Source organism: Trichechus manatus, unplaced genomic scaffold, assembly GCF_000243295.1.
Source record: "Trichechus manatus latirostris isolate Lorelei unplaced genomic scaffold, TriManLat1.0 scaffold00022, whole genome shotgun sequence".
NCBI lineage: Eukaryota > Metazoa > Chordata > Mammalia > Sirenia > Trichechidae > Trichechus > Trichechus manatus.
Genome location: NW_004443958.1, coordinates 19,932,996 through 19,951,752, shown reverse-complemented (window position 1 = coordinate 19,951,752; position 18,757 = coordinate 19,932,996). Strand labels below are relative to the sequence as shown.

At 48.6% G+C, this 18,757-nt stretch overlaps 1 protein-coding gene across 2 annotated transcripts in view; it reads left to right on the top strand.

The window, feature by feature from the left end:
• Positions 1 to 18,757, top strand: part of NDRG1 (N-myc downstream regulated 1) — a 67,840-nt gene that overhangs the window by 40,783 nt on the left and 8,300 nt on the right. For both annotated transcript variants that reach the window (XM_023728216.1, XM_004373018.2), the window contains 8 exons: positions 228 to 288; positions 1,779 to 1,865; positions 4,982 to 5,038; positions 8,541 to 8,644; positions 10,826 to 10,882; positions 11,844 to 11,895; positions 14,131 to 14,178; positions 15,616 to 15,651. In XM_023728216.1, coding sequence (XP_023583984.1) covers positions 228 to 288; positions 1,779 to 1,865; positions 4,982 to 5,038; positions 8,541 to 8,644; positions 10,826 to 10,882; positions 11,844 to 11,895; positions 14,131 to 14,178; positions 15,616 to 15,651 — 502 coding nt within the window. The remainder of the gene's footprint in view (positions 1 to 227; positions 289 to 1,778; positions 1,866 to 4,981; positions 5,039 to 8,540; positions 8,645 to 10,825; positions 10,883 to 11,843; positions 11,896 to 14,130; positions 14,179 to 15,615; positions 15,652 to 18,757) is intronic.

Genomic DNA, 18,757 nt, shown 5'->3' with positions numbered 1-18,757 from the left:
CTCCAAGGTCATGCTCTCTGTCAGTCCCAGAACCTGATGCATCCCCAGGCCTCGGAGGGCACGGCACGGCAGTGCGGCTCTGCTCAGTCTAGCTTGCCAGCCATCTTTGGGGGCCTGAACAGACACTGGGGAGATGAGGCTCCTTAGAGACGAGGACGGGGAGGGTTTTAGCGGGCTGTTAGGGTTCCCATCACTCTTGCCTGGTGTCACGTGGGTTTTTTTTCCAGGCTGAAGAGCGTCATCGGCATGGGAACTGGTGCTGGCGCCTATGTCCTAACTAGATTTGCCGTGAGTTCGTGAGCATTTTTTGTAATTACATTTTAAACAACAAAATTAATTCAATATTAGGGAAGAAACTTGGAAAAACATCAAAAATCCCAGAGGGAAAAATAAATTACCTATAATTCCATTTTGCAAGGACTAACCACGGTTAATATTGTGGCGTGTGGTCTATACTGCGGATGTGTGAGTGTGTGGTGTGCGTACACGTATTCACGCACACGCACACGTACAGCCTTTCTTCTGCCTTTACTGAGACACTAGGCACAGTCCTGTGTCATCTGCTGTGCTCACTTCACAATCTGTGGTGAACAGTCCTCATGTTCCAGAATTTTCTGCTACGACCAGTTGTTCTTTCTAATAGCTGTTCAGGTTATTGTAGTCAGTGTTCCCTGGATCCTGATTCTAAGCTAGAACCAGAGACACGTGTACCAACATGACAGTTGTCGCTTATAGTACTGTGGTTCCAAGTCAAGTGCTACTGGGTCCTTTGCATCCTTACTAAGCAGTTGCTTAAAAATGCGAGGACACTTGTTTTATTCAGCCCTGTGGGCTTTGCTAGAGATTAGACGTATGGACACAAATACAGAAGCGTGTGGCCATTCAGGCTCTGAGCAGATGTAAAAATAAAAGATCTTAAGTACATCCTGGGGTGTGTATGTGTGGCTGTGTGTGTAAGTATGTGTGTGTATCCTACGTCTATATCCAAACCAAAACCCATTGCCATCGAGTCGATTCCGACTCATAGAGACCCTCTAGGGCAGAGAAGAATTGCCCCATAGGGTTTCCAAGGAGCAGCTGGTGGATTCAAATAGCCAACCTTTTGGTTAGCAACTAAACACTTAACCACCGTGCCAATATCCATATTTATCTATAAGATCCCTGGGTGATGCAGTTTGCACTAAACTGCTAGCCTAAAGGTTGGTGATTTGAACCTACTCAGTAGTACCGCAAAAGAAAAGGTCTGGCAATCTGCTTCTGTTAAAATTATAGTCAGGAAAACCCTATGGGGTAGTTCTGCTCTGTAACACATGGAGGCGCTATGAGTCAGAATCGACTGAATGGCAACTAACAACAGCAACGTATCTGTTTATATCTTAGGAGTAATAGAGTTCTTACTGCTAAATATGTGTCCTGTCTGATTTATGGAGTAGATGGTATGTTAGACCTATTTGGCGGCTGGGGAAGCTGAGATTCAACAAGGCGAAGTAACCTGGGCAAGGCAAAACTGCAAAGCATCAGCACTTTCTACTTACACCATAGCCTATTCTTCCCACTCTCTCAGGCACCCAATCCAGGGTCTGCTGAGCTGGAAGCCCAATTGCATGGGTGGGATTGAAGACTCTTTGGGGTGGGAGAGAACTGGAGCGGCAACAGCCAGCAACAATATCCTATGCTGGCCCCTTCTCGCTTCTTCTCTTGAGTTGGGTTTGATTTTTAAAGCTAGTGGTATTTCAGACCACAGTGTTCTCTCTCTTACCTCGTGTCTTGCATTGCAGCTGAACAACCCTGAGATGGTGGAAGGCCTCGTCCTCATCAACGTGAACCCTTGTGCAGAAGGCTGGATGGACTGGGCCGCCTCCAAGGTGAGGCTGGGGGCTGGGGCCAGGCTGGTGGGGGCCCTGCCTGGAGGAGCCGTGGAGCTAAGAGACCTCTGTTGACCTCCATCCTCCACCATCCCTCCACCTCCAGCGAAGGGAGCAGGTTTTCTTCTGCCTTGGAGTAGCAAACATCTCCTCAGCTATTTGCCGCTCAGAAGATTTAAGGAGAACTGTGACACCTAAGTCAGGGATGGCACTGGGACATGTGGCCCTGAGCCAGCTTCCATAAGCAGAGCTTGGAGTAATCTCTATTTGCTTGGCACTAATATGTGTCAGGCTTTGCCCAAGATACCAAGGATAAAATGCCCTGGTGGCGCAATGGTTAAGCATCTGCCTGCTAACCAAAAGGTCAGCAGTTCAAATCCAACAGTTCCTCCTTGGAAACCCTATGGGGCGGTTCTACTCTGTCTTATAGGGTCGCTATGAGTCGGAATCGACTTGATGACAACAGGTTAGGTTAGGTTTTTTAGTGTGTGTCAGGCTTTGCCCAAGATGGCAAGGATATAATGACGAAAAAGATAAAAGCCTCTGATCTTCAGAATCCACATATTAATGATGGGGAAAAGAAAGCACATTTATTTAGTACTTACTATGTGACCCTGGGTGCTGCAAATGGTTAACTTGTTTGGCTGCTAACCAAAAGGTTGGTGGTTCAAGTTCACCCAGAGGTGCCTTGGAAGAAAGGCCTGGTGATCTACTTCCAAAAAATCAGCTATTCAAAACCCGATGGAGCACAGATCTACTCTGACACACATGGGGTCACTATGAGTCGGAAGGACTTGACAGCAACTTTTTTTTTTGTGCCACTAAATTCTGTGAAGGAGCCCTTGTGGCACAGTGGTGAATAGCTCGGCTGGTAACCAAAAGGACGGCAGTTCAAATCCACCAGTTGCTCCTTGGAAACCCTATGGGGCAGTTCTACTCTGTCCTATAAGGTTGCTATGAGTCGGAGTCGACTCAACAGCAGTGGGTTAGCAGTTTAAGTTCTATGATAATAACAGTTCGCTCACGTGTATTGCTTACTGTGTGCTATTTCTACTCTACGTTGCAATATATGCATCACTTCGGTCAGTTTCCGTAAGAGCACCAGGAGGTGGGAATTGACATAACCCCTTTACAAATGAGGAAGCTGAGGCTCAGAGTGGCTAAGGGAGGTGTCCCAGGTGACACTGAGCGAGGCACCAGGAGAACCAGGGCTTGAATGTAGATCTCATTGACTCCATGGTCCTTGAACTTCACCTCCATGCTGTACTCACCAGCGCCCCCATTTGGGTGGGAGACAGGCTGCCACCCAGCAGACAGCAAACACTTGCCTTGACCCAAACCCTGCTGGGGCTGGGGTTACAGAGGTGGACCAGCCACAGCCTGCCCTGGGTCCCCTGGTCAGAAGATTGATGGATAGGTGGTCCGGAGGAGAAGGGCCTGAGCTGTCTCAGGAAGCTCGGCCCTGGCTGATGTCCTGGGGCTCCTTCTTTCTAAAAGCCATGATTGTTTTTTTCATAAAAACCCTAGTATTTGCCAAAGAGAAGGGGAAACCATTCCAATGGAAACAGAACAAAGCTTTTCAAGCTGGGATGCTCCTGGCTTCTCACTCTGAAAGTGTGTTTTTGCCAAGTTTGGGGTGGCTGTCAGGGGACAGGGGGTTAGAAGGGTTTGAAGGGGTCACTCCCCCCACCCCACCCTGTCCTAGTCCTGAACACTCTCCTCTTGGCTTTCTTCCTTGAACATTCAGCCAGAACTCAGAGCCTTTCCTCTTGCCTGCATGACACCCAGGAGCAGGACGGACTCCCTGGGCTCGCGTCTTTGTCTCTTTCCCAGCAAAGGCAGTGACAGAGCCACCAGCCAGTTGGCTCCCTGAGAGCTGTGCCGAGCCAGAGGTGGAGGGCTGGGGACTTGGACCACTGGCTAAAGTGGGGCTGAGAAACCTGGGGCGGGGGAGGTTAATATCTGCACCGTATCCCTCCTTTTCAACCCGGCCTTGGGAGAAAGAAAACCTATTTAAAGTGCCTACCAAGTGTTGGGCACTGGTGTCAGATACTAGGATGTGTGTAGTGCCTCATGTGATCCTCACCTTGGCCTTGTGTCTCTGAAGTTCCCGGCACCCCCCTTTGGAGACGGAAAGTCTGAGGTCCAGACTGTCTGCAAACTGCCCAGTTCCACACAGCTGGGATGTGGCAGTCGGGGGCCAGCCGAGGACTTCCAGACCCAGAGCTTCTCTCACTTGCCAGTCCCTGCACAGTGCTGAAGTTGGTCAGCACACATTTATGGAGCTCCGGCTGGCTACTCAGCATTTATGGAGCTCCTGCTGGATACCCAGCATTAACAGAGGTCTTGTTATATACCTAATGTTTATGGAGCCCTTGCGGTGTACCTAGCTTTTATGGAGGTCCTGTTGTATACCTAGCATTTACGGAGCCCCTGCTGTATATCTGGCATTTATGGAGCTCCTGCTGTACACCTAGCATTTATGGAGCTCCTGTCATTGGGGAGAGGTAAACCCAAAACCAAACCCATTGCCGTTGAGTCGATTCCAACTCATAACGACCCTATAGGATAAAGTAGAACTGCCCCGTAGGGTTTCCAAGGAGCGCCTGGTGGGGAGAGGTGGAGAGGACAAAGTCTTCAGTGACTTTAGTGTCTTCAGTGACCTCAGCATATTCAGAGCGGAAATTGGCTTGAGGGGAAAAGCTAGAGGATAATGTGGAGGGATCACTGGGGACTAGGCACGTTCTGGGGTGCAGACTAGGGAGCTCAGTGTGTGTTTAGAAGAGGCAAGTGAGGCTTCTGAGAAGTGAGGGCCCTCCTTGCTGAGCACTGGGTGAACTTTCCAAGCGGGGAAAGCTAGGGGCACTTTGGGTCTCTATTCAGCACGTTTGCTGTGCAGCCTTGGGCGTGGGGCCTGGGAGTAAGGGGCTGGATGGAGACCCCGCCCCTGGGTTCAGGGGCTCCAGGTGCAGTCAGTGACCAGGGACAGGTAAATGAGTTCCCGTCGAGGGAATGCTGGGACCAGGCCACTCTGCCCCGGGGGCAGTGGGGTTTTGCTTGCCTTGTCTCGCTACTCTTAGCTGCTGGCTTCTAACTGCATGTTTTTACTCTCCTAGATCTCTGGGTGGACCCAAGCCCTGCCGGACATGGTGGTGTCTCACCTCTTCGGGAAGGTGAGTACAGGGCCTGGCGTGCTGTCATCCATGCTGAGCGGGCCCGGCACGGGGCCAGGTGTGGGGGTTAGAGACAAGACATTGTGAACTGGGGGCCACCCTGCAGATGCCCATGGAGTCACATGAGCGTTCCTCATCCGTAATCATCAAGGCATTTGTCCTTTCATTTTTAAACAGCTCTATTGAGGTACAGGGGCCCTGGGGGCACAGTGGTTAAAGCGCTTGGCTACTAACCAAAAGGTCAACGGTTGGAACCCACCAGACATTCTTCAAGAGACGTGGCAGTATGCTTCCAGAAAGATTTACAGCCTTGGGGCATAAAGATTGACAACCCTACGGGGCAGTTCTCCTCTATCCTACAGGCTCTCTCTGAGTCGGAATCACCTCAGAGGCAGTAGGTTTGGCTTTTGGGTTTATTGAGGTACAGTAAACTATGCATATTTAAAAATGTGTATGATTGGACACATTCCAACGTATGCGTATACCCATGAAACCCTCACGGAAATCAAGAGAGTGAACAAATCCATCACCCTCACAGGTTTCCTCCTGCCCCTTCCTAACCCTGCTCTCCTACGTGCTCCCCCCACCCCGCCCACAGGCAGCCTCTGGGCTGCTTTCTGTAACGGTAGATTAGTGTGCATTCCATTGGTTTGTGTATGAACAGCACCATATACTATGTACTGTTTTCTGGCTTCTTTCACTGGGCATAATTACTGTGAGATTCATCTATGCTGATGGAATCAGTAGCTCATTCCTTTTTTATTGCTGAGTAGTATTCCATTACCTGGATGTGCTGTAATTCATTTTTCCATCCTGTTGATGGGCATTGGCGTTGCTTCCAGTTCTGGGTGATTACAAATAAACCCTGTAGCAAACCTGGCCACAGAGCTTGCTGTGCGCCCAGCACTGTTGTGAGGACTTTATGAGAATGAACTCGTGGACTCCACCAGCAGCCCCAGGACCTGTGTGATTGGTCCTGTTTTCATCTCGAGTTTATGGATGAGGAGACTGAGACCAGAGAGGCTAAGTGACTTGTGTAAGGTCTCCCAGCCAGGGATGGCTGGGGCTGGGCTTTGACCCTCTCAAGCCTGGCTCGAGTCCCTTCTGGTAACCACTGCAAACACTGTCCCTCTGTGCCCCCAGGGCTGCCTGGCTGTAGGGGGTTGCTGTTCTGCAGAGTTAGGCCCACCAAGAGCAGGTAGAATCCAGCCCCTTGCAGCCCACTAGCTGTGTGTTTCCCTGTCCTCATGAGCCCTGGTCAGCCTGTCCCCTGATTGTGGTTTATAACTCTAGCCTGGGAGGGAAGTGCTGTGGGCTCTGACCCCAGCTTAGGTGCCTGAGCTCAGGGTGACTGCTCTGTTACTCTGTGCGGTCCCCATGCCACTGCCTACTCCTGCGCAGCAGAGTGTGACCGTCCAATGATGCCCTGAGCAATTGTGAGTCCAGGAAAGCAGATGTTCTGCTTCGGGGTTGGCAAGGTGTCCCCGCTGGGTGTGGTCCTTTTTCCTCGTTTATGCTTCGTACATGGTTTGTGGTGCATTTACTCCACCCTGAGTGTGTAATCTGAAGCCGATAGGAATTTGGAAAGACCAGCACCCGCGTGTATATTCCCTTAGGGGAGGGGTGTCAAGTGCAGCATGAGAGTCCTTGGAGGTTCGCGGTCAGGCGGTGTTGTCTGCTGATGTCCGCAAGTTGCTGCAGTTGTCCTTTTATTTGGAAGCCCAGCACGATCCCTCGGACTATTTTTTCCTGATTTTGCTTTTAATGGCCAGTTGGCTTACGTTGTTGAAATGACTGCAGACTGTTGTGATAACAGCCTGGGCTTGACATAGGCTTCCTGTGTTCCTTCTCTGTCCTGCTCTGGATCCACTGAGCACATCAGACCACCTTGTGAACCCCCAGCATCTGCCATGTGCAAATGAGAAACAGAACAAGCCCAGAACTCATTTGCTCGTCCCAAATCACATTCAAAAGGAAGCAGAGAGGGCAAGGCTCTGCCCGACCTCCCGCAGGGCTCTGCTTGGCCCCCAGTGGCATTGACATTGCCTTCTTTCCAGAAACTGGGTTTGTTTTTCAAGCGTGAAAAACTTCTTTTCAACTCTCTCCATTAGAAAATCTTAATTATTGCCAACATTTGCATCCTATTTTTACGGTTTACAAAAAACTTTTGTGTGCAAACGTCCGTTAAGTTCCCCATCCTGGTGAAGTAGGTACTTTTATCCTCCGTTTTTATTTGCTTGTTTTTAATTTTTTTATTGTCGTAAGTATATATATAACAAAACATTGCGATTTCAGCATTTTTTACAGGTACAGTTCAGAAACATTGATGAAGGTCATCATCATGTTGTCTAGCCATCATTGTTACCCGTTTCCACATTTTTCCACCACTTTTAACAGAAGCTCAATGCCCCGTAACCAATGACTCTCTTTTCCCCCCTCCCTCTCACCCCTGGGGATCTACCTAGGAGTAGAATTGCTAGATCATATGGTAGTTCTATGGTAAACTTTTTGAGGAACCTCCAAAGTGTTTTCCCCTGAAGTTGTGCCATTTCACAGTGCCACCAGAAATGGACCCAACCCATTGCCATCAAGTCGATTCCGATTCATAGTGACCCTAGAGGACAGAGTAGAACTCCCCCATAGGGGTTTCCAAGGAGCAGCTGTGGATTCGAACTGCTGACCTTTTTGGTTAGCAGCTGAGCTCTTAACCACTATGCCACCAGGGCTTCTTAGAAATGGACGAGGGTTCCAAGTTCTCCACATTCTCACCAACACTTGTAGTTTTCCATTTTTTAAATTGTAGCCATCTTAGTGTATCCCCCCCACTTTTTTTTGAGGGACCTGAGGTAGGAGCCCTGGTGGCGCAGTGATTAAAGGCCTGGATGCTAGCCAAAAGGTCAGCAGTTCGAATCCACAAGGTGCTTCTCGGAAACCCTATGGGGCAGTTCTCCTGTCCTATAGGGTCGCAATGAGTTGGAATCGACCTGACAGCAACAGGTTTTTGTTTTTTTTTGGTAAGGTTCACAGATGGAACCCTGTTGGCACAGGGTGTTAAAAGCTCAGCTGCTAATCAAAAGGTCAGCAGTTCAAATCCACCAGCTGCTCCTTGGAAACCCTATGGAGCAGTTCTGCTCTGTCCTGTAGGGTGGCTGTAAGTTGGAATTGACTTGACGGCAGTGAGTTTTTTGGGTTAAGGTTCACAGTGGTCAAGGGACTTGCCCAAGGAAGGATCAGCCATAGACCCACCCTCTAGGTCCAGGTCGACTGACTTCAAACCAAAACTCCAAAAGTAATGAGGCCTTCCAGGTGTGCGTTCTCTCCTGCTGTCAGCTAATGTTTAGACGCCTGTCTGTGTCCCCGCGTTGCTTTCCTGGAGATTCCCTTCTGTCTGTGGACCAGGCATGCCTATTTTCAGTTTGCACCTGGATGACCTGGAGCAGGAAGCGGCTCGTGACGGGCCCAGGTGACAGCACAGTGAGAGTTTCCCCCTCTCTAACTGCAGGAAGAAATGCATAACAACGTGGAGGTGGTCCACACCTACCGCCAGCACATCGTGAACGACATGAACCCCACCAACCTGCACCTGTTCATCAACGCCTACAACAGGTATCAGCTGTCGCTCGGCCGCCCAATTGCCATGTACCAGGCTCCTTTGGGATGGCTGGAACACAGGGTCAAGGAGGGAAGGATGATAAATTAGCAAAAGATGCAGTCCCTGAATTTGAGCAAATAAATCAATACGACAGGGGTGCCCAGTGAGTCATTCGGTGTCTCCTGGGATTTTGGGCACTGGGCAAGGAGCTGAGCCGCTACTCCAGACCACTGGGGACACAAGCAGGGGTGGGACATAGTCACACACTCAAGGGATTGAGAGGTAAATGAGTTTTCGTGTGGCTGACCACAGTGAAAACCTAGATGTCAGAAGAGCTGAGAGAGCACGAAACACTCTGGGAGGATGGGAGGAATCCGTGGAGACTTCTAGGAGGTGAGATGGATATTCTAGGGGTGAGCAGGACCTTAACACAGCCTTCAGCAAAGGAGTAGCCCTCTCAGCGATAACTAGGTCCTCGTGTAGAGCTCAGCTCCAGGAGTGGGCAGCTCAGCCCCACTGGTGTCAGCCAGGGGCTCTGGAATCTTCCAGGAGCTCCCTCAGCCTGCTGAGCCAGCTCTGCCACACCTCCAAAAAGGGGACAAGATGGGCCTTACCAGGTTTGTCTACCCTCAAATGTTAATAGCTTCGTTTTCTTTTTTTTTTTTTATTGTACTTTAGATGAACGTTTACAGAATAAATAGATTCTCATTAAACAGTTAGTACATATATTGTTTTATGACAATGGTTAACAACCCCAGACATGTCAACACTGTCCCTTCTCAACCTTGGGTTCCCTATCACCAGCTTTCCTGTCCCCTCCTGCCTTCTAGTCCTTGTCCCTGGACTGTCGTGCCCCATTAGTCTCATTTTGTTTTATGGGCTTGTCTAATCTTTGGCTGAATGGTGTGAACTTTGGGAGTGACTTCATTACTGAGCTAAAAGGGTGTCCGGGGGCCATACTCTCAGGGTTTCTCCAGTCTCTGTCAGGCCAGTAAGTCTGGTCTTTTTTTGTGAGTTAGAATTTTGTTCTACATTTTTCTGCAGCTCTGTCTGGGACCCTCTGTCATGATCCCTGTCAGAGCAGTCAGTGGTGGTAGCCAGGCACCATTTAGTTGTACTGGACTCAGTCTCGTGGAGGCCGTGGTAGTTGTAGTCCATGAGTCCTTTGGACTAATCTTTCCGTTGTGTCTTGCTTTCTTCATTCTCCCTTGCTCCCGAAGGGGTGGGACCATTGGTATCTGAGATGGCTGCTCACAGGTTTTTAAGACCCCAGATGTAATAGCTTTGTTTTCTGAAGCCCATTCTTGTTTGTAATGAAATGCAGTATTGTTTTCTCTTCAGTTCTCATAGCATCTCTGTTGGGAGAGACAGTAGGCTCTCTAGTAGCTGAAGAAGCCAAGGCTCAGGGGTTCATTTACTTAGCAGACACCGAGCACTGGAGTGAGGCAGGCTTTTGGGCAGGCAGTGGGGACCCAGAAGAGACCAGAAACAGCCACCAAAGCCCCATACACCTCCTCCCTGTCCTGGAGCATACAAATCCACGGATGCGTCACAAAACCCCTCTGACAAGGGTGCTAGCATCATCGCCATTGTCTGCTCAGGAAGCTAAGGCACAGAGAGGTTCAGTATTCTGCCCAAGGTCACATAGCTAGTTAAGTGATGGTCGAGCGCTGTTTGAATCCAGCCTCTCTGGCTCCAGGCTGTGATCTGGGAAGGAGCTTCCCATGCTGGGCGCTGCAGGGCGGCCGAGAGGCTGCAGAACCTGCCTGCAGGGATGTGGGGGCGGCCACTGGGCTGGGCCCAGCCACACTGGACTTCCGCTAGTACAATGGGACACCACTGGAGGGTCTGAAACAAGGGAATGAAACGACCAGGTTAGAACTGTAACGAGATCATTTCGGCTACTACAGAGAGAGAGGACTTGGGGTTACGGGGAGGTGGGGAACAGATGAGAGTGGAAGACAGGAGACCATTTCAGACACTGGTCCATTTAGGGACAGGGAGGCCGCTGTCTCTGTAATCACTTCTTTGGACACCAAGAGGCTGGGGCATTGGGAAAAAGCTGCGTGACCTTACACAGGTTGGGGATGCGGGTGGTTGGCCATTCTGGCAGGTCCCCTGGGCCTTGGGTGGGGGCTGGGGACTTCCTTCAGGGGAGGGTCTGCTGATACTAACGATGCGTCTTATTGCTGTAGCCGGCGGGACCTGGAGATCGAGCGGCCCGTGCCGGGCACCCACACCGTCACCCTGCAGTGAGTCACTTTTCTCCCCCTCACCAGGTGCAGTCAGCGCTGTTCGCTGTCCAGTTAGCTGTGCTTGTAGTTGCAAAAACCAGAACCAAACCCATTGCCATCGAGTTGATTCCTACTCACAGCGACCCTAGAGGACAGAGTAGAATTGCCCCATAGGATTTCCAAGGAGTGGCTGGTGGATTCAAACCGCAAACCTTTTGGTTAGCAGCTGAGCTCTTAACCACTGTGCCACCAGGGCTCTGTTGCTAGCAGGGTCTTCTTCCTGGGTATGGTGGGGTTGCCACACTCGTGGTACGGCATTGCGGTCAATGAGAACCAGGGGCTGAGCATAGCCTGGTTTGCTCGGTCTCCTCCCTGTGCAGGCGACTTTAATTCCTAGGATGTCCCCATTACCTAGGTTGGAGCCTTCGATCTCACCTATGTCAAATGCTGTGTTAGGCTTAGCTTCACAGAGCTTAGAGATGAATAAGACCCAGGACCCACCCTAAAGTGCTCTATAAATCTAGGAGGAGAAGACAGTCATGGACACAACAGACTGTGATTCCACCAGTAACGACTGTGTCTTTTCGTTCTTCTTTGAGTGCCCCGTACTGTTTGACAGCTGTACCTCTTCACGTGCTGTTTCTATTGTCAGCTCTGCCATTCTTGTCTGTGGTCTTGATTACCAGCAAAGTCCTGCTCATCCTTCTTTGAAGAGAGCGTGACTTTAAAATAAAAAGCAGCAGGGTAAAGAAGTGCTTAACTCATACTAAAGTGTAAATGACTACCAACCATCTTCTCCCAAGAGCAAAGCTGAGGACAGAGGGAAGATGACATAAAAAGAGCAAAGGGTACTGGGGAAACCAGAAATCAAAATAAATGTTTTTATGATCCTGTCCCTAGCCTGGTAGGTCCGAGAGTGTGAGAATCTTGAAATGAACCTTGTGTTAATTAATTCTCCACGCTTCTCTCCCTGCCCCAGGTGCCCTGCATTGTTGGTGGTTGGGGACGATTCTCCTGCCGTGGACGCTGTGGTACGTAGAAACCAGGCTGTTGTTGAGCTAGGTGTTCCACTGCCCCTGGTGGCTTCCTTGCAGTCTCTCCTGCGGACTATAAGTGCACGTGGCCAGCGAGTGGGGAGGATGCTCCGTGCTTGGAAGAGCCCAGAGAGGCGGAGAATGAACTCTCCACCCAAACAAGGGGGCTGGGGGAAGATGGCGCGAGAACACAGCAGAACATTTGGGCAGTTTTTCGAGCAGAAAGGGCCTGTGGTTTTGGAGTCTTAGACTGTTTCCACCCTGCCTGTCCCTTAGCAACCAGGTGACCCTGGCCAAGACCCCCAGCCTCTTTGATCCTCTGCTTCTGTTTTGAAAACGAGTTTCCCGCTTACCTCCGAGGGCTTATGGAGGGATTTAATAAGATAAAGTAGTAACCGCTTAATAAGTGTTAGCCTGTAGTTTCTTGTCTGTTTAGGTTAATGATTAGTTCTGAGATTCAAAATGCCTCTATTTGGGAAGGAAGCAAAGGGCCCTTCATTTGTGGTCCATCCCCTCTAGCCAGATGTTGCTCCAGATGTTTTGTAGATGCCCTGTGAGATTGGCATTATGATGTCATTTGATGGGTACGGAAACTGAGACTCAGGGAGATAACCGAGCTGCGGTGAGATGGGGCTCCAGGCGCGGGCTCCATTCCCCCGTGCCCTGCCTCCATTATGGCTGTCCACTACCTCATCGGTGCGTGAGGCTCCTGCCGCAGCTCTGCCTCCCCAGTGCCTGGGGCAGAAGGGGGAGAAAAACCCAGGCATCCCGGTGAACACCTGCCCGGGAGCTTGTGGTTTGTGTAGGTCTCTTTTCAGAGGCTTCTAAGGCCCGCTGCCTTTGGCCCAGAGCCCGCCCCTCTCCACACCATTCCTTCCAGGGCAGGGAGCGAGCCTAGCCTCAGTGGAGGTGGGGGTGAGCATTGGGCAGGAAGTGGGCCCTGGGCAGCTCTTTAAAGAGAGCTGTGTCTTCCTGAGGTGAAGGATATGGGGACCGAGAACTGAGGCCTGAGCTTTGATGTCTGTTTAGTTCAACAGCCCAAGTCGGGTTGACTCTGGGTAGAGTCCCCCATCCCCCTGTCCACCTCTGTTCCCTCCCCACCCCCACCAGGGTAGGTGACATCTTTGAAATGCCATAATGGCCTTTGAGCAGAGGTCCCAACCACCAGCTTCCTTCCCTGGTGACTGTCAGCCCTGGTTGCTTGGCAACAGTCCCTCTGTCTCCTCTCCCAGGCCCCTCACCACCGATCTGCTTGCCACTGGCTTATTTATATGGCTGTGTTTGCCACTTGGCTTCCTGGCCAAGAGGCCCTCCTTGCATTTGGGGATCAGGTGGGGCTTACAAACCCAGCTGATGCCTGGTGGTCTGGCAGGGGAACAGAGGCACCTGGGGAGTGGGGCTTAGGCAAGGCTTTCTGGCTCGTTTCACCTCTTAATTCCCACCTGCAATGTTGTGGAAGCGAAGGGAAGACTCTGTGCTTCCGATAGCCCCACAGCTGGGGAGACAGGAGACTTAGGCTGTTGACCAGAGCCCTAGGGTAGTGGAGCGCCATGTGCAGTGGGCTGCAGAGTGGGGTTTGCAGATGTTCATGAGGTAAAGATGTGGGCTGTCTTAATGAACCATGAGTTTCTTGTGGGCTGACCCAGTGGACGTAATCATAGGATGCATAGAGATATATTGTCCATATCAAGGGAAGTGATAGTTCTACTGTAAGCACTTTGAACATGGCGGGTAGCATATGAATGTTCTGTCCAGCTTTTGGGGTTTTTTTGTTTTTGTCAAGAGAACCATTGACAAATTAAAGAGAGAAGCCAGCTTGGTGGATTTGATTTCATATGAGGAAAAGTTGCTGGAACTGGGGATGTTGAACGTGTAGAATCACTAGCAGCAGATGATTAAACAAGGCCATTCATTTAGCAGATAATTCTGGAGCACCTTCTACGTTTTAGCTAATCTTTACAACAACTCTTTAAAAAAGACAATATCTCCGTTTTATTGACGAGGAAACTGAGGCTCTACAGAAGTCACTTGTCCAAGGTCACGGAGCTAATGATGGCAGGGCTGGGATTTAAACTCACGTCTGTTTGATCCCAAAGCCCACACCCTTTCTTCTATACCAATAGGAATGCTGGAGTTTGTGACAAGCGTGGCAGAGTGGCAGGGAAGGGGAAAGGTTAGGACTTTGGCTCCGGGTAGAAAATGAACACATTTCCTCTGCCTTGCCTTGTACAGGTGGAGTGCAACTCTAAGCTGGACCCCACGAAGACCACCCTCCTCAAGGTACAGGCGAAACAATGGTGCTTTGCATTTGTTCTGTCTTATCAACCCCCTCGTTTTCTGCAGAATTGTCTCTGATTGAGGCAAAGCTGGTGGTCAGAAACCACGGAAATAATTTACTTAATTTATTTCCTCACAAACATATATTGGACACAGGTTGGTAATCTCAGGCTGCCAAGGTGAAAGGACTCCTCTGTGGGACCCCAAGAATCTGCAGACCACAAGGAGTAGCATGTGTCCTAATCCAGTCATAGCCCTGTCCTTGTAAGAGAGAAGACACACAGAGACACTGCCATTGTCTCTATTGTTCTTCCTCTGTGTCTTGTGTCCAGATTTCTCTCTTATAAGCACACCAGTTGTTGGATTAGGGCCCATCCTAATCCAGTATGACCTCATTTTAACTTGATTATATAGGTCACGTTCACAGGTACGGGGGTTAGCAAGTCAGTTTATCTTTTGGGGGGACACAATTCAACCCACAACAAAGGGTAAGTGACCTGTCTAAGGTCATGTGGCCAATTTTATGTTCAAGCCAGGATTAGAACCCACTTCAGCCTGAGTCTAGACTCCCCCTACCTACCACCCAACCCTGTGGGGCTGCCCTCTGTGTTCAAGTTCTAGGGTCTGGTCATTTCTGTTCATGATAGGCTGAGGACCACCCCAGGTTAGCGTGGGCCTGAGACCAACCTCAGGATCTGACCTCAGCCTTCTGCATGGACACAGGATGGCTGCAGACCTCTTCCCTCTCCCTTGATCTCTCCAGTCCCACGCCCTTACAAGCCATCCTTTCAAGCCTGGGGGCTCTAGCCCTGCTTTTCCATTCCTGCATAAATAGTCACACTTGGCTTGAAACAGCCTGAATTAAGTGGAGATAGCTGTAGGTTTGATGATTTAACAGTAATTTTGAGAGTTAGAATGTTTGCAAAGGATAGCCGATCAGAAGCCCCAGTAGGCCCAAAGCTTTTCAATCTAGCAGTTTCCTTTTGAGATAATCTTTAACAAAATGTGTTTAAAAGGCCTCGTACACTGAATCTTTTCAGGTCAGGAAGATCCTGGCCGGAACCAGGCAAACTCCTCACCTCTTCCACCCAGTTTCTGCCTCTTTAATGGGACATTCGTCTGCTGTTGTGATTGGACAAATTATATTCATGGGGCCTAGCAGAGTGCCTGGCACATCATAAGCTGAAAGTAATGGCTTCCGGGAAGACGCAGGCAGATGCTGTGAGAGATAGTAATAACAGCCGCAGAAGCCTTACCAGGAAGGTTTGGGGGTTCCCCCCCCATAATACACCCAAGTCCCCACTCGCTGCCTCAGCAGGGCACATCAGCTGGCAGGGCAGGGACGAGGCAGGCACCCGTTTGGAACTGGTTCATGGAGAGCCTTGTTCTTGGCTCACTTCTCGAGGTCTGACCAGCACTGACCAGCCCCCTCTCTCTTAGATGGCGGACTGTGGCGGCCTCCCCCAGATCTCCCAGGTGAGTCACTGCTTTCTCCTCCAGTACCTGCCACCACTCCCTGGGGCCAGCAGTGTCCCCCAGCTCACTATGTCATCTGATGACAGTTTGCAGACAGATTATTATTTTTTATTATGCTTTAAGTGAAAATTTACAGCTCAAGTTTGTTTCTCATACAAAAATTTATACACACATTGTTATGTGACCCTAGTTGCTATCCCTGTAATGTGACAGCACACTCCTTTCCACCCTGGATTTCCCGTGTCCATTCAACCAGCTCCTGACCTTCTCTGCCTTCTCATCTCACCTCCAGACAGGAGCTGCCCATTTGGTCTCATGCATCTACTTGAACTAAGAAGCACACTCCTTACGAGTATTGTTTAGTAGACCAGTCTAATGTTTGTCTGAGGAGTTGGCTTCAGGAATGGTTTTAGTTCTGAGTTAACAGAGTCCAGGGCCATGTCTTCTGGGGTCCCTCCAGTCTCAGTCAGACCATTAAGTCTGGTCTTTTTAGTAGAATTTGAGTTCTGAACCCCACCTTTCTGCTGCTCCATCAGGGACTCTCTGTTGTGTTCCCTGTCAGGGCGGTCATTGGTGGTAGCCGGGCACCATCTAGTTCTTTTGGTCTCAGGCTGATGGAGTCTCTGGTTTATGTGCCCCTTTTTGTCTCTTGGGCTAATATTTTCCTTGTGTCTTTGGTGTTCTTCATTCTCCTTTGTTCCAGGTGGGTTGGGATCAATTGATGCATCTTAGATGGCCATTCGCTAGCTTTTAAGATCCAAGACATCACTCACTGAAGTGGGATGCAAAACAATTTCTTAATAAACTTTGTTATGCCAGTTGATCTAGATGTCCCCTGAAACCATGGTCCCCAGACCCCTCCCCTCCTACTGTGTCCCTTGAAGTGTTTGGTTGTGTTCAGGAAACTTCTTAGCTTCTGGTTTCATCCAGTTACGCTGATTTCCTTTGAATTGTGTGTTGTCCTTCCCTTCACCTAAGATAATTCTTGTCTACTATCTAGTTAGTAAATACCCCTCTCCCTCCCTCCCCACCGTGGTAACCACCAAAGAATGTTGTCTTCTGTGTTTAAACCTTTTCTTAAGTTCTTATAATAGTGGTCTTATACAATATTTGTCCTTTTGTGACTGACTAATTTCACTCAGCGTAATGCCTTCCAGACTCATCCATGTTATGAGATGTTTTGCAGATTCATTACTATTCTTTATTGTTGCGTAGGATAGTTCCATTGTGTGAATATACCATAATTTGCTTATCCATTAGTCCATTGATGAGCACCTCGGTTGTTTCCATCTTTTTGCTATTAAGACAGTGCTGCAGTGAACATGGGTGTGCATATATCTATTCGTGTGATGGCTCTTATTTCTCTAGGATATATTCCAAGGAGCAGGATGGATAGATCGTATGGTACTTCTATTTCTAGCTTTATAAGGAAGCGCCAAATCGATTTCCAAAGTGGTTGTACCATTTTACATTCCCACCAACAGTGTAAAAGTGTTCCAGTCTCTCCACAACCTCTCCAGCATTTATTATTTTGTGTTTTTTGGATTAATGCTAGCCTTGTAGGGGTGAGATGGTATCTCATTGTAGTTTTGATTTGCATTTCTCTAATGGTTAATGATCGTGAGCATTTCCTCATGTATCTGTTAGTTGCCTGAATGTCTTCTTTGGTGAAGTGCCTGTTCATATCCTTTGCCCATTTTTTAATTGGTTTGTCTTTTTGTTGTTGAGGTTTTGCAGTATCTTGTAGATTTTAGAGATTAGACCCTGATCAGATACGTCGTAGCCAAAGTTTTTTCCCCAGTCTGTAGGTTGTCTTTTTACTCTTTTGATGAAGCCTTTTGATGAGCATTTAAGTGTTTGATTTTTAGGAGCTCTCAGTTATCTAGTTTCTCTTCTGGTGTTTGTGCATTGTTAGTAATGCTTTGTATTCTGTTTATGCCATATATTAGGGCTCCTAGTATTGTCCTTTTTTTTCTTCCATGATCTGTATCATTTTAGATTTTATATTTAGGTCTTTGATCCCTTTTGAGTTAGTTTTTGTGCATGCTGTGAGGTATGGGTCTTGTTTCATTTTTTTGCAGATGCATATCCAGTTATGCCAGCACCATTTGTAAAAGGGACTATCTTTCCCCCAATTAACGGACTTTGGGCCTTTGTCAAGTATCAGCTGCTCATAGGTGGCTGAACTGACGTCTGGATTCTCAATTCCATTCCATTGATCTGTGTATCTGTTGTTGTACCAGTACCAGGCTGTTTTGACTACTGTGGCAGTATAATAGGTTCTAAAATCAGCTAGTGTGATGCCTCCCACTTTGTTCTTCTTCTTCAGTAATGCTTTAATTATCCAGGGACTCTTCCCTTTCCGTATGAAGTTGGTGATTCGTTTCTCCATCTCATTAAAAAATGCCGGTGGAATTTGGATCGGGCTTGCATTGTATCTGTAGATCACTTTGGGTAGAACTGACATTTTCACAATGTTGAGTCTTCCTATCCATGAGCAACGTATGTTTTTCCACTTATGTGAGTCTCTTTCGGTTTCTCGCAGCAGTGTCTTGTAGTTTTCATTGTGTAGGTCTTTTACGTCTCTGGTTAGATTTATTCCTAAGTATTTTATCTTCTTGGGGGCTATGTAAATGGTATTGGTTTGGTGATTTCCTCTTTGAAATTCTCTTTGTTGGTGTAGAAGAATCCAACTGACTTTTATATGTTTATCCTGTATCCTGATGCTTGCTGAAATCTTCTATTAGTTCCAGTAGTTTTCTTGTGGATTCTTTGGGGTTTTCTGTGTATAAGATCATATCATCTGCAAATAGAGATACTTTTACTTCTTCCTTACCAATTTGGATGCCCTTTATTTGTCTTTCCAGCCTAATTGGCTCTGGCTAGGACCTCCAGCCCAATGTTGAGTAAGAGTGGTGATAAAGAGCATCCTTGTCTAGTTCCTGTTCTCAAGGGGAATGTTGGCTGTTGGCTTTGTGTAAATGCCCTTTATTATGTTGGGGAATTTCCCTTCTATTCCTATTTTGTTGAGAGTTTTTATCATGAATCGGTGTTGAACTTTGTGAAATGCCTTTTCTGCATCTATTGATAAGATCATGTGGTTCTT